Source organism: Maniola jurtina, chromosome 11 (assembly GCF_905333055.1).
Source record: "Maniola jurtina chromosome 11, ilManJurt1.1, whole genome shotgun sequence".
In the NCBI taxonomy this organism is placed as follows: domain Eukaryota; kingdom Metazoa; phylum Arthropoda; class Insecta; order Lepidoptera; family Nymphalidae; genus Maniola; species Maniola jurtina.
In genome coordinates this window covers 9,385,523-9,413,066 of record NC_060039.1, presented here as the reverse complement: position 1 = coordinate 9,413,066, position 27,544 = coordinate 9,385,523, and the positions used below count along the sequence as shown (strand labels likewise).

General features: G+C 35.8%; 3 protein-coding genes and 1 long non-coding RNA gene across 5 annotated transcripts; 3 read left to right on the top strand and 1 right to left on the bottom strand.

Moving 5' to 3' along the window:
* Positions 1 to 138: 138 nt before the first annotated feature.
* LOC123869630 (tyrosine-protein kinase transmembrane receptor Ror) lies at positions 139 to 5,937 on the top strand. The gene is made up of 4 exons (XM_045912611.1): positions 139 to 2,680; positions 3,045 to 3,187; positions 3,983 to 4,132; positions 4,890 to 5,937. Exons 1-4 carry the CDS (start codon positions 335 to 337, stop codon positions 5,245 to 5,247), a joined length of 2,997 nt encoding a protein of 998 aa, XP_045768567.1. The 5' UTR covers positions 139 to 334; the 3' UTR covers positions 5,248 to 5,937.
* LOC123869649 lies at positions 3,553 to 3,776 on the top strand. Its single transcript, XR_006796935.1, has 2 exons — positions 3,553 to 3,584; positions 3,697 to 3,776. It is a non-coding gene; the product is annotated as an uncharacterized LOC123869649 (long non-coding RNA).
* A 4,270-nt stretch (positions 5,938 to 10,207) lies between the features above and the next one.
* Positions 10,208 to 17,937, bottom strand: LOC123869638 (zinc finger protein 62-like). The gene is made up of 11 exons (XM_045912622.1): positions 17,541 to 17,937; positions 16,874 to 17,002; positions 15,485 to 15,680; positions 14,603 to 14,674; positions 14,315 to 14,377; positions 14,153 to 14,239; positions 13,681 to 13,919; positions 13,079 to 13,203; positions 12,322 to 12,430; positions 11,694 to 11,846; positions 10,208 to 10,560 (listed from the first exon to the last, which is right to left on the bottom strand). The coding sequence occupies exons 1-11, from the start codon at positions 17,634 to 17,636 to the stop codon at positions 10,357 to 10,359; spliced, it is 1,473 nt and encodes a 490-aa protein (XP_045768578.1). The 5' UTR covers positions 17,637 to 17,937; the 3' UTR covers positions 10,208 to 10,356.
* A 384-nt stretch (positions 17,938 to 18,321) lies between these two features.
* LOC123869794 (rab3 GTPase-activating protein regulatory subunit) lies at positions 18,322 to 26,825 on the top strand. Of its 2 annotated transcripts, XM_045912830.1 has the most exons (9): positions 18,325 to 18,542; positions 18,641 to 18,852; positions 19,737 to 19,986; positions 20,627 to 20,798; positions 21,009 to 21,158; positions 21,530 to 21,779; positions 22,437 to 24,953; positions 25,495 to 25,698; positions 26,507 to 26,825. In XM_045912830.1, exons 1-9 carry the CDS (start codon positions 18,464 to 18,466, stop codon positions 26,684 to 26,686), a joined length of 4,014 nt encoding a protein of 1,337 aa, XP_045768786.1. In that variant the 5' UTR covers positions 18,325 to 18,463; the 3' UTR covers positions 26,687 to 26,825. The 2 variants fall into 2 exon arrangements, with proteins under 2 accessions (XP_045768788.1, XP_045768786.1); XM_045912832.1 differs by lacking the exon at positions 26,507 to 26,825 and having other exon boundaries at positions 18,322 to 18,542; positions 25,515 to 25,659.
* The last annotated feature ends 719 nt before the right edge of the window (positions 26,826 to 27,544 follow it).

Here is a 27,544-nt window from a genome sequence, read left to right as displayed (position 1 = left end):
GTACAATCAACAATGACACGGTCGCAATAACCCAATGACCTCTGATTGGTTGATGTTCGCTTACTATTGGCTACAATATGGCTACAATGCATTGTGGGCTGTGGACTGTGGAATCATCCTACTCTATGATGTCTATGATTCACTTTCTCAAAAAGTGTTCATTGTTGTTATTTCATGTGTGATCAAATTAATTTATAGATATTTAATTACTTAAAACAATTACTTTTTAATTATAATTACCCAAGAACTTTTTATCATTTATATGTATGTTTGGTGATTCCCTCGCTTTCATTCAACTAGTTGTCGTTAGCTCGTGATAATGTGATCGAAGTTTATGAAAACATTGAACCTGGAAGTGTTATGGAAAACATCAGTCATGAATTACTTTTGTATTATTTTTATCATCTTACATTCAAGTTACTCGTCGATTTTGAACAAGACTGATTCATTGTCGCTTGTAAAATCAAATTCGACATCTGAACAAAAAGTATGGAACATAAAACTAGATATCAATTTTGCCAAAACGCTCCCTTCATTGCTTAAAAAATCGACAGGAACCGACGTTCGTTTAAAATGTGAGGCTATAATGAATTTCACTAAAGTCGAAAGATATACAAAAAATAAGGAAGGTGTCGAAACCTCTTTGAAAGAATTTCCTCCAGACCACATTCAACAAGCTTTAATGAAAAACGTTAAAGTTTACTGGTTGAAAAATAGTAAAATGTTGACAGATGCCACTAAAATGAAAATCTCCACCAAAATCGATAAAGCTAATGGCACTATTGGCACTTACCTCAAATTAAAAGAACTAACTAGCAGTGATGAAGGGAACTACACCTGTGTTATAAAACAAAATTATGAAAAAAAGATGACAACAAGGCTCGTTATTGAAGATGATATGAATAACTTGGATGCTTTCGAGCTCCCCACATATAGCCCCATGTTTCCAAGTGGAGGCAGTGAAAGGGAAATGGTGATAAATATCCGTACAACACCAAATTTAATATCAGAGGGCATGACCGTGGAGAACATTAATACTGATGTGTCACAGAATGTTTCCACCCCACAGAAGTTACAACCTATATGTCAGGAGTATGTGGGTAAGGTCTGCAGCTCACACCTCAGAGGGCAGTTTGTTTACATTCCCTATGACACATCGCAAAGGGCACTCGAAGAAAAACTCTTCAAAGCTTTTCAAGTTACGAAATATTCAAATGATATAAGCTCTCATTGTGAACAATACGCCATACCTAGTCTGTGCTACTCCACCTTTCCCATTTGTAGAAATCCAATTGTCACCAATGAAAACTTTTTTAAGGAAGCGAGAGAGGTTTTTAATATTCTTCAGAAAACGAATAAATTGCCTGTAAACACTGATATTGAAGATCTTTCTGTTGTTATATTTAAAAACATACCACAAGATCTGCAATCACATTTTAAATTGAACAAAAATACAACTGATCTATTTAATTTTCGATATAATTCAACAGTACTGAGACGAGTTTGTAAGAGAGATTGTGAAATACTGGAAAATGAACTCTGTCAAACTGAATATGCCATCGCTAAGAGGCATCCACACATTGGTCAGCAGTTAACTTTGGAAGAGTGCCAAGATTTACCGGAAGACGACCTGGACTGCCTCAAGATTGGCATCGGCACACTGATGGTTTCAGATGATGAGTGTTACTGGGAGAACGGTAGTGGCTATCTAGGGAGAGTCAATGTTTCAAGCAATGGAATGCCATGCATTGAATGGTCTAAGCAGCTGTATGTCAAAGTGTCCGACTATCCCGAGCTGAGTGGCAGACACAGCTACTGCCGAAACCCCGGTGGAATCAAGTCACAGCCGTGGTGTATCATAGATAACGATGGCAAAACTGATCAGATGTGTGATATTCCCAAGTGTGCTCACAAAATATGGATATACATTGTAGTTATTTTTCTTTTCCTCACCCTTATCATCGTGGGTTTTATAGTTTGCCTCTTTTATAGACATAAAAATAAAAATAATGCAGCTACCATCAGGGATATCAATCTAAATGCTGATAAAAATATTTATGGCAATTCTAGACTCAATTCTCCAATAGAAATGAATGAGTTGCTCACCAATCAGAACAGCAGTAGTCAACCACATTTGACTATTAATACTTCTCGTGGCAATGGTGTTTTACGTGTACCACAATACTCATTGTCCCAAATCAAATTTCTAGAAGTGTTAGGTGAAGGAGCATTTGGGAAAGTTTACAAAGGGGCGCTGAAAAAAAATGGTGAAACTCAATATGTAGCTGTAAAAGCTTTAAAAGAAAATGCATCTGCAAAAACTAAGGCTGATTTTAGAAGAGAAATTGATTTGATATCAGAATTGACACATGAAAACATTGTGTGTATTGTTGGAGTGGCCCTCAGAGAAGAGCCACTGTGTATGTTGTTTGAGTTTATGGCCCGAGGGGACTTGCACGAGTTCTTGATGGGCCGTGCCCCTCCTTCCGGCAAGGGGTTGCCTTCGTTGAGGCTGTTAAACATTGCAGAGAACATTGCATCTGGAATGCAGTACTTAGCTTCACATCATTATGTACATCGAGATTTGGCTGCTAGGAATTGTTTAGTGTCAGATGATTTTATAGTGAAAATTTCAGATTTTGGACTCTCCAGGGATATTTATAGTTCAGATTACTACAGAGTAAGTGTTTCTGCATCTGTTAATACCACATGTTTTATAATTGGGCCCATTTATGCCAAAATGTGCCAAGTCACATGTATGTGTTTCATTGATAGGCCTGTTCTAAATATGTGTGAGTAGGTAGTGTTCATGAATACTTTATTTATGTCTTTAAGGAATAGCCCTTGGGCTGGTTTTGATGAATACCACTAGGTATATCATATTATTCTGATCAGTTTGGTTTTTGTAAGTTGTGGGGTGGTATATTTTGGTTTATCTGGAGCAAATAAAATTATTTTTATTCAATTAAACTTTTACAAGTACTTTTGAATCTGTAAATGAATCGTTTAATGTACCTACTGATTATAAAAAAACATCTTTTCAGGTGCAGTCAAAAAGTTTGTTGCCAGTGAGATGGATGCCGCCAGAATCCATTCTGTACGGCAAGTTCACAACTGAAAGTGACATTTGGTCTTATGGAGTTGTGTTATGGGAAGTTTATAGCTACGGATTGCAACCATATTATGGGTAATAATTTATTGCATCTTGGTTTTATATTTAAATTGTCTAAGGGCCAATAAAATCTCTATAATTTTTTTTAAATAATTTCATAATCACCACCCTTAAAACCTCTAAAAGGAAAATTTCCATTTATTGTCATCAAAATTATGTCTGCTAAGGTTGGATATCATTTACATAATCAACATCCTGAAAAACCTTCAGCATGATATCTTTTCGGATGAGAAGTAGAAGCATTATAATATCACATTTTCTGTTTGGTGTTTTTCATCCTAAACCAGTTATAGAAATCTTTCAATAATATTGTTGAATCCATATCCATACTATAAGATTGTGTATGAAAGTGTGTCTGTCTGTCTGCTAGCTTTTCATGGCCCAGCAGTTTAACCGATTTTGATGAAATTTGGTACAGCGTTAGGTTACATCCCGGTGAAGGACATACATACTTTTTATCCCGGAAAATCGAAGAGTTCACGGGATTCTTAAAGGCCCATGCGTTTGACCGACTTATATGAAAGGTATAGAGGTAGATTGCGTCCTGAAAACTGACATAGACAACTTTTTACCTCGAAATATCAAAGAGTTCCTACGGGATTTTAAAAACCTAAATCCACGCAAACAAAGTCGCGGGCATCATCTAGTAATAGAATAGATTTTTATTCAAGTAGACTTTCACAAGTGCTTTTGAGTCGTCAAAATAATTTACCACTGGTTTGGAATGCCGTTCCTACCTTAAAGAACCAGCAAGAAACTCGGCGGTTGCTCTTTTCAATTTTTCAATAAAATAAATGAGTGGTTGCTTAGTTTCAGCAACCAGGAGGTGATATCGATGGTGCGTGGCGGCGAGCTGCTGGCGGCGCCGGCCGGCTGCCCCGCGCCGCTGTACGCACTCATGCGCGAGTGCTGGAGGCACGCGCCGCAGAGACGACCCAACTTTGAGGAGATTGTCAACAGGTGAGATAACAGCTGCACCAACCAAGAGAGGATATTTGATGGTGCGCGGCCTCTTTAAGCCGGCTCCAGAGGAGTGTAACATGTAATGTAATCCAACGAGTAATGTAACTCAAATTCTACGTGTGGACGCCACTACGAACATTTCATGTAACTCTCGCGCCGGCGCTCAGGCTGATCCATCAGATGTCGGTTTTTTGCGCGAACACAAAGACGCTCGCAATGCTCCTTTGGACTTTAATAATAATAGATTCACGTACACAATGGGCTTTGAGTTCGTGTGCCATCCACACTGTTGACGCTAAATCACAAGTAATCTTACATAGCACGTTGCACTCGTCTGGACCCGGCTTTACTGAAACTGTGAATGACGTCAGTCCCGAATAAAAACGTTTTACAGTTAAAAATCTCTTGTTGTCTAAGTTGACTTCATATTTTAATCTCCATAGTGGCAGGATAACACAACCACTTGAAAAACTGCTGTAAAATTATAACTTTGGTATTAATTTGTTTAAAAAAATCTATTATACTATTAAATATTAAACTATACTTAGTATACTATAATTAAACTATTAAACTATTCAATCAAAAGATAAAACTATCCTTTTTCGTAAAAAGCATAACATTTTTGCTAGGGGCAGTCCAGTCTTTTGTAACGGCTGAATCAGCGTCATTACCCAATGCTTTAGCAATTCAAAATATCAGTTGAATTCTGTATCTGAATTCTTTCATTGACACTAATCAGTAAATTAATATTTAGGATACAGGAGTGGATTCAAATGGGTGGATGTCCAGACATCGCAACGTCCGAATCGGGTAGCATCTGTGGACATCGACCCACGACGTCGAGCAAGGAGTTACAGGAAAGAGCTCCACTTTTACCTCCTCATTGTTCTTCCTCCAATGGCTCCCTGGCCACGGGGAGTTTGAAGAAGTTCAGTACAGTTGGCTCCAGTTCCAAGGTAGCGGACGATAACTTCTCCACTTGCAGCGAAGTGCCCCCTTTAGCACCCAAAACTAAAAAATTTAGTTCAGGGTCTCTTATAGATACAGACAAAATCGGCACCAAGGAAACTGTCGTTAGATTACCCAGCAAACATTACGGCAATGAAATATAGTTACGGTTAAGATATTACTAGGCATAATATTATTTATAAATAATTTTAGCTAAAATTTATAAGGCTTGATTATGTCTAATTCATAAGTTGACCTAAATTGGTATTGCTAGGTAGTGTAAGTACCTAACCTACATGATAGTCAGTAGGCTTTACACACTCCGCCTTATCTATTATTTATTATCTAAAAGACAATAGGTATTATTTAATTTATTAAAGATTATGTTAGATATTATTAGATTATGTTAGATATGATAATATAGTGTAGTTTGTCCACTGCAGCTAAAGACTAATAAAATTACAATGAATACGAAAATAAGTTGTAATGATATATACCAATCACATTCATTTGCTCAAAGAAAATTTATAATAGTGTTTAACCTATTTGATAAAAATTGTACTTATTGTGCACATGAGGTATTTGCTGTAATAGAAAATGTAATTCAAATATATAACACAAAATTAAAGTTAATAATGCATTATGCATTTCCGCCCAGTTAATTTTCTTCAAAGCCAGATAGAAAGTGAATCCATAGATTTTTTTTGAGGATGTTTTTAATTTAATTACCTCATCATTATGAGTAAAATCTTAAATGTTTATAAACACATTGATTTAATGTCCAAACGAAAATACTATCGTCTATCACTTACCTCTCCATCACTCGCTTCATACAATCGTAGTTCCAATTTCATTTGAACAACCAAAGTCCAAGTTAATATTCAAATGAAATTGGAACTACGTTTGTATGAACCGAATGACGGAGAGACCCCTCACGGTGAATAATTTTATTTTGTGTACATAAGACTGGTATTATGCTGACATTGTTCCTTTGTGTATGCAATTCGTAATTTGTTTTTTTTTTATACTTTGTGAAGTCTAGCCAATTATGTAGGTACTATTGAACTCTTTTTAAATTATTTTTGTTTCAGTATTGTTAAAGACTCATATATAATTATTAATTAATTTAAAATAATTTTAGTGATTTAATCTAAATTAATCAGGATATTTGTAGTTTTTTTACCAATAAACTCAATACTGCCAATCACAGCCATAAAGTGGTTTTGAACTTGGGCTAAGGCACATGCCGGGAGATTTGATGCAACGCAACGCATCTTTTCTAAAAGATGGCAATGTAAACTGAATTTTATTTCTACAAATTAGTGTCCATATTTTGTGAGAAACAATAACAAACAAATTGTGCATAGGAGTAGGTTAAGATAGTATAATTTGCTAGTTAAAATAAAAAATAATTAATTATTTATCTTACATATTTTATATATCTATGGATAATAATTTAAATTGGTAAAATAAACTGAATATAGTTCAAAATGTAAATTATTAATTCAATAAATAAATAAAATAAAAATATTTTTTGTTCAATTAAACTTTTACAAGTGCTTTTGAATCATCAAATGGACTTTCAGAGATATTTCTAATGTTTTCAGAACCATTGGTAGACAGACCACTGTTTCTAAATACCCTTGAAATATCTTTGTTCATTCAATTTTATTGGTTTAAATTATATTATTTGATACCCCTACGTTTGCTTTACACTTTTTACATTACGTAGCGGAGATAAAGTTCGGTTTCGTTTTTTTACATTTTGTAATGGACGCGTCGTCGTTTCGCTTCGAATCTGCCGCAATGTGTCGTCTGCCTTGAATTTTTTATTTAAATGAATGTTTAAAAACAGTGACTGTTTAATATAATCCCTCCTTGGAGTCGTATTGTGTTCTTTTGCGAATTTATGTAAAAAAACATTTTGACCAATTACAATAATAAAATATATAAATCTGAAACACTTTCCCGATAGATGCAGCAAATCTAGATACAATATAGATCGTTTCAACGAATAGTACCTATGGCGTTATGTTGGCTCCCCTGTCTGTCCAAGTCATTGGCACCATATTTGCATAGAAGACGCAGATTTTGTTTATTTTCATTTGATTTTTATGAATTAATGAAATGAAAAACAAATGAAAATAAACAAAATCTGCGTCTTCTCATGTCAATATGGTGCCAATGACCACCCCAATGACTTAGACAAACAGGGGAGCCAACATAACGCCATAGGTACTATTCGTTGAAACGATCTATACAATAGGTACTGCATGATGACTGTGCGAGTAATACATCTTGCTCAGCTTCCGAACTGCGTGCGGAACGCTTTTTCTTGTTTTGAGTGTCTAATGAAAAAGTACATGATAGTTATTTGTATTTTGTAAGTACCTTGCTATTGTATAAATATGCAGTCCATATCCCTTTTGTGTTCCTATCACACAGTAATTTAAGAATAGCATTAGCTTTTGTAATATTTAAGTATTAAAATTTTGTTACTATTTAACCGACTTCAAAAAAGGAGGTTACCTATTCCTATTTTTTCTTTTATAGAAATATATCCAGTATACAATTTCTGTACTTGCCAAAGACTTTTTTGTATGTGATACATTTATTTACTTTTTTTACCTAGGTGTAAACTGTATTTCTGTAATAAATAATTTATATAAATAAAAGGCGTTTCTATCATATTATTCTTAATTAGATATTATACCCACTCAAATAATACTATAGTTCTAACTTTTTTCGTATTTGGTTTATCAGGTAGGTCTGTACAAAGTTGAAAGTTGTACAATTGAAACACTAAAATATTATACTTAAATATTTTTATTTATTTATTAAAATCATCAATACCTGTTGGTCATAATATCAAAATAACATTAAATAAGTATTTACATTTAATAAAAAAAATTACATATTAATATTATTAAATTTCCAGGCACCTTCTTATCATTAAGAAATTCCGTATGTACATAAACCCTATTATGGAAATTAAGGTACGGTTTGTAAGTGAATGGCGAGACGTTGGACTTCGTCTGTGTTGGTGTTAGCTGGCGGGCGTGCTCTGCCTTTTTGGAGTGTTTTTTTTGTTAAAACTGACTGGAAAGCGCTCTAAAGGGGTGCCGTGCGTATGTCGGCGAGCGCCGGCACAGACGGGGTCCATACTTGTATAGTTTAACTAACTTGCTCCAAATAACTACAAACTTGACATTGGCTAATCTTTGTAAAGCCAGACGAGAGTAAAAAAAATGGCGAGACGTCTAGTGTCACAGAATTATTGGGATAGACTTGCCTATAGACAGTTTCCAACCTAATTACACTTCACTATATCTTTGAGCATGGCTTTCGCTTACAGTTTCACATCGATTAACAGTCTTTATTCCATTCTTTCGCTTTTACACCAGTTTGACACATTTTTAAGGTAGGTACAGTTTCCGGCAAGCTATTTGACAATTTGCAAACCATCTGTAATACGTGAAATATTTAAGTTGCAATAGTAATAAATTAATTACTTAAAATGTTTCACAGTGATCTAAATACATAGTTAATAACTAAATAATAAATATGAGTTAAATTCCATTCTTGCCAATTATTATTATAAATAATAAATTAATCTAATATCTTAACGCTGTCTCGTTTTAACAGTGTCTTAAGTCTGAGCAAAGACAAAGTGCGCTCTATAGAACTCAGCCTAGGAGCGCGATTCCAAGACCCGCTTCACTATGTCATGAACACCTTCGCACCCTGTATAGCAGCTTTTAACAGCCGCGTTGACTCGCTGCCGTCGGGTTCTGTTTCAGTCGACGATCTACCAGCCGCTTTTAGAATCCGCTACTTGTTGTATCAGCGATATTTCATCATTTGGTTCCTTTTTCTTAATAAGAAACTTTCCATGCACTTTCATGTGTACTTTAAGATTATGGTTACCCGTAAAAGCTTTTTCGCATACCTTGCAGACATACGGTTTAATACCTGAAAATAATGATATATATCTACATTAGGTACTAAACGGATTGAAGGAATACAATACTACGGATTTGAGTTTTTAAAAACCAGTAGGAACTCTTTAATTTTCCAAGATAAAAATGTCAGTTTCCGGGGGATGCAGGCTACCTCTGTACCAAATTTTATATAAATCGGTCAGAACAGACGGGCCTTTGATAATCTCGTGGGAACTCTTTGATTTTCCAGGATAAAAAGTAGCCTATGTCCTTCCCTGGTCCCATTTTAACCACAGTGCTGTGGGAGCTGAATTACACTTGATTGCGTCGTAACGAGAGTCCTTATTCATTAAGCTTCTTTATGGAGCGAGCCTTCTGAACCTGTGAGGTAGCCACGATGAAGTATTCAGTGGTAACCTCACCGGTGTGTGTGCGGCGGTGCTTGAGGAGCACAGCGCGGTAGTAGAACTTGGCGTGGCAGAACTCGCACTCGTGGCGCGGCACGCCGTTGTGCTTGTCGCGGTGCACGGACAGCGCCCCGTGGCCGCGGAAGTGTAAGCTCGAGGCTCACTCACCGGTGTGTGTGCGGCGGTGCTTGAGGAGCACAGCGCGGTAGTAGAACTTGGCGTGGCAGAACTCGCACTCGTGGCGCGGCACGCCGTTGTGCTTGTCGCGGTGCACGGACAGCGCCCCGTGGCCGCGGAAGTGTAAGCTCGAGGCTCACTCACCGGTGTGTGTGCGGCGGTGCTTGAGGAGCACAGCGCGGTAGTAGAACTTGGCGTGGCAGAACTCGCACTCGTGGCGCGGCACGCCGTTGTGCTTGTCGCGGTGCACGGACAGCGCCCCGTGGCCGCGGAAGTGTAAGCTCGAGGCTCACTCACCGGTGTGTGTGCGGCGGTGCTTGAGGAGCACAGCGCGGTAGTAGAACTTGGCGTGGCAGAACTCGCACTCGTGGCGCGGCACGCCGCTGTGCTTGTCGCGGTGCACGGACAGCGCCCCGTGGCCGCGGAAGTGTAAGCTCGAGGCTCACTCACCGGTGTGTGTGCGGCGGTGCTTGAGGAGCACAGCGCGGTAGTAGAACTTGGCGTGGCAGAACTCGCACTCGTGGCGCGGCACGCCGTTGTGCTTGTCGCGGTGCACGGACAGCGCCCCGTGGCCGCGGAAGTGTAAGCTCGAGGCTCACTCACCGGTGTGTGTGCGGCGGTGCTTGAGGAGCACAGCGCGGTAGTAGAACTTGGCGTGGCAGAACTCGCACTCGTGGCGCGGCACGCCGTTGTGCTTGTCGCGGTGCACGGACAGCGCCCCGTGGCCGCGGAAGTGTAAGCTCGAGGCTCACTCACCGGTGTGTGTGCGGCGGTGCTTGAGGAGCACAGCGCGGTAGTAGAACTTGGCGTGGCAGAACTCGCACTCGTGGCGCGGCACGCCGCTGTGCTTGTCGCGGTGCACGGACAGCGCCCCGTGGCCGCGGAAGCGCGCCGGGCAGAGCGTGCACTCATACCACCTGTTCATGTCGTGGGTACGCAGGTGTCTGGTCAACTATAACACAAAATTAAACATATCAAAAACCCACGACGATAACAACGGCCTACTTTTTCAGGTAGGCAAAGCTCAAACATTCGCATTCCAGAAAATGAAGACAATATTATCATGCACGTGAGTGTATAGCACGTATGCGCGTAACGTTACAGATTGCATAGATGCCGAAGCGATGTTTACCCACTCGAAAATGTCAAGGCAACAGTGAACAGGCAACTTCTAGAAAAGTGCGCTCCAACAAGAAATAACACTTTTTTTTTGTGATGTAATCCTACCTGCCAAATTTCGTAATTCCTAGGTCAACGGGAAGTTCCCTATAGCTTTGGTCTCGACAGACACTGAAAATAATGTGACGGTACAAGGGTCCCTTGTTTAGAGTTCCGTACCTCAAAAGGAAACACGGAACCCTTAATAGGATCACTTTTTTGTCTGTCTGTCTGTCACGTCTGTCAATAAAACCTATAAGGTACTTCCCGTTGACCTAGAATCATGTTTGGCAGGTGGGTAGGTCTTATAGCACAAATAAAGGGAAAAATCCGAAAATTGTTTTGTGGTTCCATCACAAAAAATATTAAAATGTGTTCATGAACAAATAATTAGTATTTTTAATTTTCAAATTAAGATAACTTATACCAAGTGAAATTCATATGAAAGGTCTTTACTTGTACATACTAAAACAGATTTTTATTTATTTTTCCAAATGTCAAAAAAATACCCAAGTACGGAGCCCTCAGTGCGCGAGTCTGATTCAAATTCAAAATATTTTTATTCAATTAGACTTTTACAAGTTCTTTTGAATCGTCAAAAGCATCTACCACTGGTTCGGAATGCCTTTCCTACCGAGAAGAACCAGCAAGAAACTCGGCGGTTGCTCTTTTCAAAGATTTGATATACAATATTATGCCATGTATAAAAGCAATTGAAGTCTTGCGCATTGCTGGAGCGAATTGCAGGTCAAATCCACGCTTTTTTATCATTTACATAATCTCCGATAGTATAATATGCTTTTCTCAGGAGCATATTTTTAATAGACTTTTTGAACCTGTGTAAAGGCAAGTCCAAAATTGCCTGAGGATTCGCACTTGGCCGGGGTTTTCTAGAGATACGGAACCCTAAAAAGAATGACTAGTTACCTGACCCCGACTTGGGCAAATTTTGCCGCATTCAGGACATATCATGTCCCCGTATTTACACTGGTGCTTGTCGAGCAGAGCCTGCGAAGCGAACACGTTGTGGCATCGCGGACAGTACACTCTGTCTGGATTGTGTTTCGCCTGTTTGTGAAGCTACAAACATATACACCACTCATTTTTAATCTTTAATCTTTCTTTATTTGAGAAACATTTAAAGGTAAATCCTAAGTAAACCTAGTAGTAACGCAAGCAAAATTCCTGGCCCCCAAACTTTGATTCCCTGTGCTATGGGAAGCCAGTCTTACGTCCGAATATGAGTAGGTACAAAATGAAAAATATAACTTACTTAGAAGTACTTAAGGTGCAAGGCATGGGTCTGCCTGCGAAATTCAAATTTAATTTGGTTTTTCGACAAATTAGTCAGAGTATCGACTAATTTGTGAGTAACTCACGTCAAACTCATTATTTTGGCTAATATCTTAAACTGAACACTTTCAAACAAAGCAGGTCTGATTGCAGCCAAGTATTTAGCCTATAAAAATTTAATCAAAAAATCCTTCTGGTTCTTAAAGGAGACTCGGCTTCACTAATAAAGTGACGATAGTTTGAAATGATATCCAAATCTTACCCTTAAGTGATTGTTAAGTTTGAAAGTGGCATCACACAGATCGCACTTGAAGGGTCTGTTATCCGAATGGATCGCGATGTGCACCTTTAGGCCACCCCTGGACAAACATCTAAAACAAGTATAGTTTAATTAAAGGCTAAATTCCAATGATATCAGTATAATATAGTCTGAAAACCGAAAGGTCGACGGTTCAAACCCCGCCCGTTGCACTATTGTCGTACCTACTCCTAGCACAAGCCTGACGCTTAGTTGGAGAGGAAAGGGGAATATTAGTCATTTAACATTGCTAATATTCTTTCTAATAAAAAAAATTAAAAAAATGTGAAAATCCAGTCAAGTACGAGTCGTACTCGCAAGGTTCCATGCCGTCGTACAAGATTATGTCATTTTTTTTAATTACCTACATGGCGCGGCGTCATATTTTGAAATTTTTATTATTTGTTGTTATAGCGGCAATAGAAACACATAGTATACGATGAAAAAAAAATGCAAAATACGGCGTTTTGTGAACAAGGTATTTCCTTTAGTAGGATTCATCCTTAGGAATCAGAGAAGCATTTAAGAAGTGGAACCATCAAGATATTTGATGTAAGCGTAGAAATCAAGGGGTGTGGGCTTATGAAACTACCAGTGCCATACCCCTTTCAAGTTAGCCTGTATCCACCTTAGACTGCATATCTTAGCACCAGATGCGCTCGCGGTGAAGGACTACCTTGTAATGGAATAAAAACTATTATTACAATAAATAATCACTCACAATTTGTTGCAGTGGTCGCAGTAATATCTCTTGTTCTTAATGTGGTGAAAGTCATAGAAGTGGACGCGCAGCTTCCTCGGTGTTGGGCAAGCGCGGTCACATAATCTACATCTCAGCGTTTGCGACTGAAGACAGTAATAGTAATTTATAATGCAAAGCTGCAAAGTTATTTTGGCGCGAAAGTTTGTATTGAAATCCTGAACGTAGCGAAGTAATTCAAAGTTTTAAGTTTACGTAATTGGTTATCACCATTACATCAACTATTATTATCAATGATACCTATTTTAAATAAATGAATGACTTATTCCAAACTAACCCACCTCCGTCTTAGAGTACTCTGTCATACAACCAAGTAAGAAAAAACAAAATTTAAAAATTAACTAAACATCACATGTTTACCTAAAGGCCAAATTAATATAATCAATCTATCTGTAATCTGTCGATAAATAACTTACTTAGCAATATTCTTACTTCCAAAAAAAAACCCATACAATTCTTGACAAATATCATCATTGCTAAGTAACTTATAGACAGATTACATATGGATTGATTATTATTATTAACTTTGGCACGTCAGCAAAAGAAAAATGTATTGCACTTACTTCTCCTTCTGTATGATGATATTTTCTGAAATGATGTTCTATATACATTGCACTTTTAAATGTCTTTGAGCACAAATGACATGGAATTTTCTTCCCTGCCAAGTGTGTTAGTCTGTGTGACATTACTTCTTGCCAGTCTAATAATTTTTCTTCACAAATATTACAGCTGTAGTTCTGCCTGTGTGTTAGTAAATGTGCATCCAATTGGGTATTATCTTCGAATGATTTAGTGCATAAACCTGAAAACAATGTCACTTACATTACAAGCTGTAATGATAGGATTCAAAATAAAAAGAAAGAATAATTACTACTAATGATTTTAAGCTTATTTCATGGTTCAACGACATTTTACAAAAGATTGCCCACTTCATACGATCTCCTGAGGATCATTCTATCCCATCGGGATATGAGAGTAATGGAATAGGCATTCCGAACCAGTAGTAGATGTAGTACGTTTTACTTGAATATTTACCACATGGTAGACCTGTTTCCGAAGTTGTGTCATTACTTTTTCCTTTAGGTTTTACACTTTTAGTGCCATTACTTTTAGATTTTGGTTCTGAAAAAAAAAAACATATGTTTAAATCTTAGGCACCTTAGAGATGACTTTAATTTGACAGACAGGAATAATTACCAGAAGATTTTTCTTTTGGAGTCTTTTTAGTTTGTTTTATGCCTTTGCTCACATCGTTTTTTACTGAAAGAATTTGAATAAAATAAATTAGAGAGAACTAAACATTTGAAACGATACGATAAACAGACAGACAGTCACACTTTCGTATTTATAATATTAGTATGGATAGTATGGATGATAATAATTATTATTATCAGGAAAACTTCTGATAGTAGGAACCTGAAAGGATAAAGAAATAATTCACTTAATTAAATTATTTTAATAATAGAAATGTATATTGAAAATTACCACTAAGTGCTTTCTTCTTTGCATATTTAGTTTTTCTTGCGGAGTTTTTAATCTCTTCGAATTTATTATCTTCTGAAAAATTTTAACAGACAATAAGTAGGTATCATTTTATTAAAGACATTATTTTGTTGACCACATGATGTACATAAATTGCATATTTTTTTACTACAAGATAGGCTTGCGTTTGACTACAATCCTGCCTTATTTGCACACTTGCCTATAAGATACTTATTCACTCTTGCCTTGAAAGTAAAAAGTTATATGTGGCAGGTTACGCGGACACCAGAAAGGGCGTTCTAAAGCTTAGTAATAATATAATAGACTTTATGACCTAAAGTAGTCACAATTAAGTGGTGCAGGTTTAGCTTAATATCACACGGTGAGAACCAAATTCAAATTCAAAAAACTAAAACCAAACCAAAAACATGTCTCAATTCAAAAATTGGCTACTTATATTTTATACTATTCTGTAAAATACTCGACTCATGATCAACCCAACACAACTCACTACTGATCACAGGTCTCCTCTTTGCCCTAGTCTACCAAACTGGCCAACTGCAGACTGGCAAAATTCACACACCTTTAAGAATGTTATGGTGAACTTGTAAATATCATTTGCTTTAACGGTAAAGGAAAACATCGTCAGCAAACCTGCATGCTAGAGAGTTCTCCATAATGTTCCCAAAGGTGTGTGAAATCTTCCAATCTACACTTAGCCAGTGTGGTAGATTGAGGCCCCTTCTCATTCTAAGAGGAGATCCACACCCAGTGGATCCATTTCAGCCAACAAAGACTTGAAGATGATGATGATGAATAGAAATATAGGATTAGGGTTGTATACACACTAAGTAACTGTCATTGTAATAAAAGTCTTTCACTTGCCTGTTTTGTTTTCAGCCTTCAAAACCAACTCATATGTCAAATTATCATCATTATATTGCAATTCCCTATCACCAAAATAATCATCAGTGATATCATCTTCAAAAGAAATTTTAGCTTCTTGATCATCTGTTTTGGGTTCTAGTTTCACTTCTACTTCAGACTCGGCAGTGTTATATGTATGTTCTTGTTTGATATTCTATTAAAAAAGTTTTTGATTTACATGTCAATAAATTACAATTACTACTTGGTAGAAATATTCAATAGAGTTAGCATGCATGTCTCACAAAAGCTGTTTCTACATATGCCCATTATAGACTTTGAAACCATCTAACCAATGTGCCCCAAACCAAAACAAAAAGTAATAATGCAAAGATACAAACAACAAAAAAAAAAAAAGTTTTTTTAGCGTAGTTGGTATCTGCTAATGTTTTTCACTTGCTGTCATGTTCACTTTGACAAATTATTTATAAGCAATATTTTGTATTTTTAGTGTTTTGAGTCTGTTAAAAGAAGTCCAAAACAGGTGTAAGAACTGTTTCAACTATAAAGATGGGATAAGTAACTCATTAAATAAAATAACTTGAAATACATAAAATATACCTATATAAATAAAAGTTACTTAATAAGTAAGACTTGACTTATTATTCATACTGAGCAGAAGCATTCAAACATTGAAGCACAACAGTAATTGTTAGGTACTGCAATACAAACTGTGAACTAGCAACATGTCTCATTTCAAATTTTTGACAGTTTCACTTTTTGCTATTTTTAGGGTTCCATACCTCAAAAGGAAAAACGGAATCCTTATAGGATCACTTTGTCTGTCTGTCCATTTGTCATGTCTGCGGGTACAAAAACATATAGGGTTCCCGGTGACTTAGAATCATGAAATATGGCAGGTAGGTAGGTCTTATAGGACAAGTTCAGGGAAAAATCCGAAAACTGTGAGTTTGTGGTTAAATAAAATAAAAATAATTTTTTTTTTAACATGAATAAAATAATAAGTATTTTCAATTTTCAAAGTAAGATAACTACACCAAGTGGGGTATTATATTATGTAAGAGCTTTACCTGTACATTCTAAAACAGATTTTTATTTATTTTAATGCATAATAATTTTTGATTTATCATGCAAAATGTCTGAAAAAATACCTGAGTACGGAACTCTTGGTGCGCAAGTCTGACTTGGACTTGTTTAAGTCTCCAAAGTGTCAAAGTTGAACAACAATTTGCAAGAACAGGAATATTTAACACTAATGGAGTCTTTAGCTCCACTAGCAGGCATATACAGTCACTATTTATTTAGCTGTAGGAAACAAGTTTTCCTTCATCTTGTAAAGTTGTTAAAGAGATGGATCTGGTTGCTAGTTCACAGTGGATATAATATTACCTCTTCAGGAATAATGTCACTAAATACAGCATTAGCTGCTAGGCATTTTTCTCTAAATTCAATGAACTGTTGAAGTATTTTAAAACAATGTTTACACAGTTGTTGGGGATCACTAGTAGACAGCTGTAACTGAAAATAATAATAAGTATTTTAAAAACTACTTTTCATATTCTATACTCTATATGTCTATATGTATATACTCTATGTGTATTATTGAATTGAAAACTTCTTCAGATGTAAATATTTTAGGATGGGCAAATTTGAAAATCTAAAAAAATACGTTATAGTGTTTTAGTTTTCACTTCTATCTGCAGAAACCACTGACTGCCAATTTTAGGGGTATTTAGTAAACAGTAGTTTTTCAATAGCAGTTTAAGACACTTAATGATTTTAAAATACTTATTTGAAAAACAAACAAATTTTTTTAGCTCATGTTTTGTAAGTAGGTACTTTTTAACAGTAACAGGTTTCTACAACTATTGTAAACCACTTTACAGCACTTATGGTCTATTTTTAAAGGCAAGACATAGACAGATTCCTTGTACTACTGTGACTAACTGACAGACACTTCAGGGCCTACACTGATAGATCTAGAAACTTGAAACTTTAACATAACATTTATGTTCTCTCCACTCAAAAGTCAATATTATTTTAAGGTGATACTTACATTCAGGTTAGTGAGTATGTTAAAGTACATAATGTTCACTTCATCAAAAGGAATCATGTTCCTAAGTGATTTTAGACATGCTCTACACTTTGACATGTTTCTAGAGAGAAATTGCTTCAATGTAGACTATAATTTTCCTGTTGATAGTTATAGCACCTTAACTTAACTCCTGCTGGCACTTGAAAATGTTGTGAGCAATGTGCATACTATAACACCAACGCTTAGTTATAAAAAAATAATGATATCCTTAGTTCCAGTCCACTATACTACATATTGTTTATATATAATATAAAGTAAACACTACCCTTATAATATCCTCCATAGCAATACCATGATTTAGGTAAAAGTAAATTAAAACGCATAGACTCACAGAACACTGTACACAACAGCTGACAACAGCTGGTATATATATATCACCGACCAGTGGTATATGTGGTGCGAACGATTTTTGACTAAATAAATCAAGTATTAGTTATCTGTGAGGACTTTGTCTGTGGTGGCGTTTGCTGGCGCGCGTGCGGTGCTTTTTGGAGTGTTTTTTTGTGAGAAGTGGCCGGTTTTTGTGTTGTGCTGGTGTTTATTGGTGGTGGAACTGACTGGGAAGCGCTTTATAGGGGCGCCGCGCGTATGTCGGCGGGCGCCGGCACAGACGAAGTCCATACTGATACATATAGTTTCCCTAACTTGTAAATAACTACAAACTTGACATTGGCTAATCAGTGTAAAGCCAGACGAGAGAGAAAAAAAAAAGTTATCTGTGATAATATAATAGTTATCTGTGAAGTGTTGTGAACGATTAAATTTCTTATCACCGTGGCTATTGTTGTTTGTCAATATATATAACAAAGAGTATGTAATCACTACGTTATAATACATAAGGTTATCATAGAATCATATCGTGATTTATTTATGAAATTAATAAGATGTGCAATGTTGAAGAAATCGCGGACTGTGGAGATATTTTGACTTTGGGTAGAGCATTGTTTATAGCAGAAAAGGAAGGCAAGTTTTTACCACTATCCATTTTAATTTACTTTTTCGTAGCTTTACGGAATCTACTTTTATTTATTAACTAAACAACTGACTTATGGTTTTTTTAGATAAAACTTGGCTTTCAAAATGTTCAGTTTCACTTTCGTCTTGCGGAAATTTATTGGCTGTTGGGTACAAAAAGCGTCTTTGTCTCTTAACGGCTCAGTGGATTAGTTCAATTGAAAGCAACACATATTTGGTATCGTGGAGTGGAACGCTTCCATTTGAAATCACCTCTATTTTGACACTATCTATTTGTCCTTCACAACAATCTTCACAGGTATTTGACTAACAAGAATCAACCTAGCACCTAAATAGTTTTAGTTGAAATTCCTTTTCATTAATCCATATTTAATATTTTAAATGCGAAAGTGTCTGCTAGCTTTTCGCAGCCTGTCCGTTTATCCGATTTTGCTGAAACTGGGTACAAAGATAGCTTGCATCCTGGAGAAGGACGTAGGTTTTGATTCCGGAAAACCAGAGTTCCCACAGGGTTATAAAAATCCTAAATCCTCATGGATGATGTTATGGGCATCATCTACCTACTTGCTACAGAGATAGCTTGAATCCTGGATATAGCTTGCTTTTTATTCTGGAAAATCAAATATTCAGTTCAGAGAAGAGAGTCACAGACATAATCATACTAGATTACTATAAATATAAGTATAGAGTTTTCAGCTCAAACTTGTGCAAAGCTAGTTTTACAGCTTTTATTGTTAGCTTTGCCTATGAATCTTAGATTTTAGTAGACCAATTGATTAAAGTTAGAGCAATATTTAAGTCTGTTTAATGATTTTAAACTATGATAGTTTTCTCTCAATTTAGTGATCTTTATTTATTATTTAACAGCAAATCAATTAACTAATCATTATTGTTTTAATATACTATAGAGAAAATGAGAGTCTTTGAAGTATTCATTTCAGCCAACATACTCTACTATTTCATACATATAATATATCATGTATTTTATTAAATATTAATACAGATTATTTTTGGAATAATATAAGTGTTGAATCCTAGAAATAGAAAGATTCCATATTCAAATAAACTTTTACAAGTACTTTTGAATCATCAAATAGATCTACCACTGGAGCACATATCAACCCATCTACCAATGATGCACATGACTACCATAACCATAGTGTATGTGTTATAATTTTTCAGAATGGACCAGATTGGTTCTGCATAGTTGTTGGATTTCAAAATGGAAGTATTGGTTTTTATACAAACACAGGACATTTGTTATTACATGAAAAGTTAGATGAAAAACCTGTATTAAAAATCTCATGTCATACAGGAACGTATGGTACACTGCCAGATGATGTTCACATTTTGTTTCAAACTGGTGTCTGTGTTCTCACTGGATCAGGTTTGTTCCAAACACTGAGAAATGCAAAGGCACAAGTTGCAAAAGGTAAAGATTTATTTAACTTTAAACTGTGATTAAGACATTGGTTAAGATATCAGCCTCCTATTTGGGGGTCGGTCAATTCATATTCTTAAATTTCTAAATCCAGAATAATACTTCTACTGACAATTACATTGATAACCTCCCTGATGTAGTGGTAAGAGCTGTGGCTTATTAGAGGGAGGTCCTGGGTTTGATTCCCTGCAGGGATTTGGAATTTTATAATTTCTAAATCTCGGGCCTGGTCTGGTGGGAGGTTTTGGCCATGGCTAATTACCACCGTACCGGTAAAGCCGTGCCGCCAAGTGATTTAGTGTTCTGGTACAATGCTGTGCAGAAACCAATCATGAATAAATACTGCCATACCCCTTCCAGGTTAGCCTGCTTCTATCTTAGACTGCATCATTATTTGCCACTAGGTGAGGTTGCAGTCAAGGGCTAACTTGTATCTGAAAAAAAAAATTGTCTTCTCTGAATAAAATCAATCTGAAAAAATATATAATCAGAAAATATCTAGCTATGTTGGTTTCATACTTTTAATTCAGTGTCATATGTAACTTATAAACTCATTCCTGCATGAGCCCAGCCTAATACTAATTTTCAGTATTTAACGTACTGGCCTTAAAATTAAATTTATTACCAATAGTTCATGCTGGTATCCGGGATGACAATGCAGTTGATACTAAAAACATTCAAATAAGAAAATGGTCGTTTTCTGAACAAGAACAAATTAACGATGCTGCAGTTGTTGGCCTAGAGTTAAAAAATACTTATGACCATTTCCTAGCAGCTTCAACATATGGAGGATATGATACATGGTGAGGAAACAACTTAAACAATTTCTTCTTTTTGTAGCATGTTATAATGATGCACTTTCTGAATATACTAATACTGTTGTTTTGATCAAAATCTACTAAAACTTGAGCTAGTAAAGTATCATGATTCATTTATTAATGCAAGCCTAAAATATTCTATACAATATACTTCGTTTGTGCGATAGGTTAAGTAATTTAATATCTACATTTTAGGTACCGATCAATTCCGCCAGTTAATACATTAGTTCTCACAACAGGCATAGCACCTTACATGGGATTTCAGTATGCATTAGAGGGGGGCACAACTCCACCTCTCCAGGATGTAGCCAGAGCAGTTGCTAATAAAATTAAATCTGCATTACCGTAAGTATTTAGCTTTTTCTTTCAAGAAACCTTCGCGTGCAAGTCCGACTCACACTTGGCCAAGCTTTAACACAATCTACATTTTTTTTTGTTTTTGTTTTTTTTGGTTTATAAAGAATAATTAGCCAAGCTAATCATGAGTCATGACTAATACTCCCCTTTCCCCTCTAATTAAGCGTAAAGCTTGTGCCACGACCATAGTGCAACGGGTGGGATTTAAACCGCCGACCTTTCGGAATTCAGTCTGCTCCTCAACCGTTGAGCTATCGAGGCACATTTGAATTAAGCTTGTGTATGAGTACAGTACCAAACAATACCATGTGCAATTACTATTTTACTCTGCTAAAGTAATGTATTTAACTTTGATACAGTGGCTGGTTGGGTGGATCTACAGAGACTGCGCCAACTAATAATGAGCCCCTAATAAGAGCGGAACAGTTGTCCATGAGAAATGGTATTTTTGACGCACAACGCCACGGCACAACAGTTGCTATTTCCCCGGACCGGCGTCTCGCAGCATTCACTGATAGTTTAGGTCGAGTGGCTGTCTTGGATATTAGTAAAGGCTATGTTATAAAACTTTTCAAAGGATGCAGAGATGCTCAGTGCGCTTTTGTTCAAGTATGTATTTATAATAATTCACAACAATGATTTAATTCCTTGATCATAAAACCGTAAGATAAATATTATAAAAATGATTGTTCTACACTAAAAAATAAGTTACAGGAGTTTAGCCGATTGCCAAGGTAAGCAGCGGTTGTCTTCAAAAGAACCCACTTCCGGTTGTCTGATTTCGGTAGATTTTTTTTTCTATCGATGCACATCTAGTACTATAGTTGAGCCACTACAAACGTGCGAAGGGAGTCATAAATCATATTGGACCTTTCGCTCGCACTTACAAGCCTTATGGAACTGGAACCTGATGTCCTGGTGGTGTGTAAAAAAAGGATTTGTCGATAGTCGATAACAGGTTGTGCAGAGTGAGGGAGAGGATAAGGAAATAATACAAAATATTTTTTACTCCGTCGCCCCAGGTATTATACCTGCGTCTGAACAAATTTTCCCTTTATCGATAAGGAATTTTCAAAAAGCTGTGATGTAATGATTTATTTATGACTCAGTTCGCACGTTTGTAATGGCTCAACTATACCAAAAACCGTTCCAAAGACTTTTAGTTGTATTTATTAAAAAAAGTGTTTGTTCATTGTTAATGTTTGTATTTGTTCAGGCGCGTCAAATAAAGAGTGAGAAAAACTCTTAAATTATTTTTCATTTCAGATCTTTGATGCTGATACTAAAAAACCTCAACTTTCTCTAGTCAAAGAGATACGAAGAGCATTGTTTTTAATAATTTACAATCCGAAAAAAGGCCTAATTGATATAAGACTTATGCAAAGAGGTAGTAGAGTGGCAGTATTTACAGCAACAAAAAATGGGAAACTATTATACAATACTTGTGGTTTAACTGGTGCAGAAAAAAACTATACCCACAAAAAACTTAACTTACCAGAATTTCAGTGTGTACTGATTGATCCAGATGGCAAACTCAAAAGATTTAATATTCCATTCTACTATTCATTGGAGGGAGAACATTTAGAGAGATCTAAAGATTTACACATTATTAGAGCGATACGTGATAGTATAAAGAAAAATCCTTATGTGACAGAAGAAATTAAAGATGAAATAATACAAAGTGCTGCAAAGTTAAAAACATTGGAGATTAAAAAACATTGCTTAGAAATGTTGATAAAAAACTGTGAAACATCGTCGGAAACACTCATTTCTTGCTTAGAAATATTTTGGGATAGTCTTACTGATGAGAAGTTAAATGACCATAATAAAAAAATTATGAACTATTTTGGGAACCTTGCATTAGTCACTCTATTTCATAGACATATTTGTAACGAAAACACTGAGGATATGCAAAATTTAATAGCGAAAGTTTGTGAAACATTTGGGCTTAAGCAGCCACTAAAGACATCAGATGAAATAAATGATGAAGATGACCTTGACTTTCATCTTTTAGAAGACGATAACTGTATATTAGAACGATTATTAATTTTGGCACAAGAAAAAGATTTTAGGGAGCAGCAACACACAAAAGTTACTTTTGCAGATAATCGTATAAGCACATATAAAGACTTTATCTCTTGTTTTGTATTAGACAACAGAAGAGAATTCATCACTTTGAAACCAGATATTACAACTGAGAAACTAAATAATTTATCATGCGATATTTTCAAGTCCATTCTGAAACTAAATGACCTTACTTTGTTGACAGACTTTGTTAAAGATAGTAATATTGATCCTAAAGAAATCGTTAAACTTGTTATTATGCATGTGTCAAGCATGCCACTTGAACAAATTAATTTAGATTTGATTGAAAAAATAATTGCTGTGCTGTATTATCTATGCAGAGGTTCCAAAGAAGCTACTGACATTAAATATAATGAAATATCTCCATGGTGGGAAAATATTCGCGAAAAACTAGTGGACTTGCCGTGCCCCCTCAGAAGTATGATAATCGCGATGGCTTGTAAATCTGTTACCAACATTTTTGAAACCAAGTCTTCTGAAAATGAGGACGCTTGGGAATCTCTCACGAAAGAAACTGCAAAATGGGGTATTCTAATCGGCAAATTAGAGGATATATCTATATTAAGTATCATTTTAATGTGTAAAACCAATTTTAACGGCAAGACGCTGCCTAAACTACCTTTTGAAGAGATGAATATTAATTTAAAATATATTTATACGCGGGGGAAGGGCTCAGTGACAGAGTTGATCGCTAAATGGCTTTGCGGCATGGGCGTGCCTCCAGAGGCAATAGTGGCGAATGAACTTATGGAAATATTTGATGCTACTTCCGATTCAGAAATAAATAGTTCAGGGAGCGACGATAAGACTGAATTTGTGTTTATGGAAAATAATCGTCATCATATTGATAATAATCCACAGGTTTTTAAATGGTTATCCCTCCTTCGAAGACAGTTTCCATTAAGTACAAAGGCTGATTATGTTATTGCGAATATGTGTTGGGAGTATGCAATGGAATGGCAAAAGTCTTTGAACAAAACCATGGAGTTGGAAGCGGTACTACATTGTTTACAAAACATATTGGACTTACATTTACGTTTAGGTTTATTTTCCATAATTTGGTTGACATACATAAAATATACCTTTGAAGACAGTTGTCGCCTCGTTAACAAAGTGGGCAAGCTGCCTAAAGATCATTTGTGCGTCCAAGATCTTGGATTCAACAGCGAATGTTTGAAGAGTTTTCTCAAAACAACGAAAGATTATCTGGACAGATTCTACACTTGTTCTTTAAAGACATTTGATCACACAAAACAAGAAATACAATTTGAAAAAATTTGGGACGAAAGTTTGCCATCTCTAGTAGAAGTCGCGCAAGATACAAAAAATCTTAACATTGATATTTTAAATTTGAACTATCAAATCGCCTGCACTATTTATTATCAATGTCATTTCAATTTAAAGTTCACAAAACCATTAGATAGTCTTTACGATATTGACTATCAGTACATATTGGAAGCACTCGCAGGCAACGTTGTACAAAGAGATATAAGTATGAAATGTTCGGAAAAGTTAATGGGGCCCAGGATGAAATATCTTACAAAACTGACGCGCACTGCAGTTGAAACAATAAGTTGCGTAGATAATAACGTAGAATCCAAATCGTACAATAATGAAGAATGCTTACATTGGATTGAAAACATCTGTGTTTTAGCAGAGCTATGGGGCATTGATATCAACTTTGTGAGGCGCCAATATGTAAGTATTGGTCAAACAAAATATATTTTATTTTACGAAATATACACTGCTTAAATATGATGAACGTATGACTAATATTTTTTAAAAGACAATAATAATATGGTATGTAGGAAACTGTTATTAACATTAAAATGAGTTAATGCGCACTATTAATTCATTTCAATTCAAAACTAAGAGTTATCGAATTTCAGTCGATGTCTCTTAGTATTTGAATTTATAAGAGACTAGTTTATACCCGCGACTTCGTTCGCGTGGATGTAGGTTTTTTAAAATTCCCGTGGGAACTCTTTGATTTTCCGGGATAATAAGTAGCCTATGTGCTAATCCAGGGTATAATCTATTGCCATTCTAAATTTCAGCCCAATCCGTCCAGTAGTTTTTGCGTGAAGGAGTAACAAACATACACACACACACACAAACATACACACACACACACATACATACAAACTTTCGCCTTTATAATATTAGTGTGAAGTGTGATATACATTCTTCATTGACTTGAAATATTTTATTATTTTCCAAAAACAAACTTTTCTTACAGGTGGTTGGCTTATATCATAGAGGATACGATGAGTTAGCAGAGAATATACTAGGTTTGATTACAGAACCACAGGTATTACTGGAGCCAATATTAGCGATAACAATTCAGAGACTAAAGCGATACTTAGAGAACTCGACAAAGTCGAACCAGCACTCGATGATTGTAACAATGCCACCACAGCTTTATAAGAAAATGCAAAACACGGTATGATTTTTTTATACATACATACATATGCATTTTTTTACATAGGTACATACATCTGACAGAGACGCTGGATTCAGACTGTGAAGGCCGAAACGTGGGAATGTCGTTCCAAAAGATGTAACGTCTATCATTAGACTTCTATCGGTTGATGATGATGATGATAATAGCTGACCCTTTTCAGAGTATTTGATGATTTCATTGGCGTTCGGCAACCGACTGGATCTCGGTTTATAATTAATTACAAATAAGGACTTTTCTCATGTGCCTTGATGTGACTGATGTACCCTATTCAGACACGGAATGAGCGCGAACAGTGAGGACATTATAGGGTAACATTTACATAATTGTAAAAACACAACAAAGGGTTTTGTGAACAAAGTGCCACCACTTCCCATGGTTTCCAACCAGACTTAGCTGATGTTAGAATTTTTAATTTCAGAATGTTAGAATATTATTATAGTAGCAATAAATTCCCGACTACCCCACCTCAAATCTCAAGCAGAAGTACCTACTTTTTATTAACATAGGTACCTACATAAACGAACATACGCAAATAGTTGCCTAATAAAAGCAGATCAAGGCTTGTAAAAATAGTTTTCATGGTAAACAGATGGATGCGCGAAAATCGACCCTATTTCAACCTCAGACCATAAGGAGTATGGACCGATTTTTCAATCACTAAAATAATTTAAAATTATCGTTTGACAGTTTATGTATAGGAAATGTATAAAATAGCCTTTTCAGTAAAAATTAATTTGGTGATTGAAAAATAATTTATTGACTATTTAAGCAATAAATTTAATTGCAGATTTTGGATCCATCAATTCCAGCTCATCCATCACTGTGCACCACTATACTTGTTCTACAAAAGCTTCTCTCACAAATAGTCAAAAAAACACCAGATGCGGAAGAAATGCAAGACATCAAATTAGCTAAACTTATAATTGAAAGCTGTGAAATTTTTATTCAGTGGAAGCGTGACGCCTAGCGCCCAAGAGTGCTCGCAAGAATATATTGTCTGTATGTTAATAAGTAAAAGTTTTAAAGAAATGCGCACGAGACGCTTTTCTCTACATATGCAATACTAATTATTTTCAGTTCACTTTTGTCATATCTCATTCGCTATACAGGGTGGTCAAAAAGTCGTGGATCAAACGCAATAGGGAGATAGAGGAGGTCATTTCCAGCAAAAAATAATTCTACAGCATGGCCATATTTAAATTGCCCTAAAAGTTATGAATATTTTTCGGTTTTTTAACAAAATACCGAATTCTCTTACAATTACACTAATTTAAAAAAAATGTGATAAAAAACAATAAAACAAACGATGTCGTGTCATTACTAGATAATGTATCAGCACTACAAACCTTCTATTGAGGCTCTGGCTACCAAATTACAAGAGCAATTAATTTTTTTCCAAAACTTTTAAAGCGTTACCAAAAATTAAGTGTCACTTTAAAAGCGCACTGTGAAAAAAAAATGTACTACGGAAAAATGACCCTGTATTAGAAAAACTTGCTGATTTAATGCCAATTCAAATGAGGTATAATACATTACTCTTTGTTTCGTAATTCTGGTATTATAATCGTTTTTTCATGTCAAGGTGCAAATTTCAGTAGATTAGTTTAATTCAAAATAATTTTGAAGATTATGATGCTGCTAGTTAAACTGCTAGTTTTTTGTACGTTGGAATGCTAGAAACATCACTGTGCTTGTCACACTTAAAATTTGTGAATAGAACAGAAACTCTTCACTACCACCACGTACCAGAACTACCAAGAACGCCCTCTTTTCTAGGAAACAAAAGGATAAAGAAACTATGCCTCTCTTTCACATCCTTCCTTAT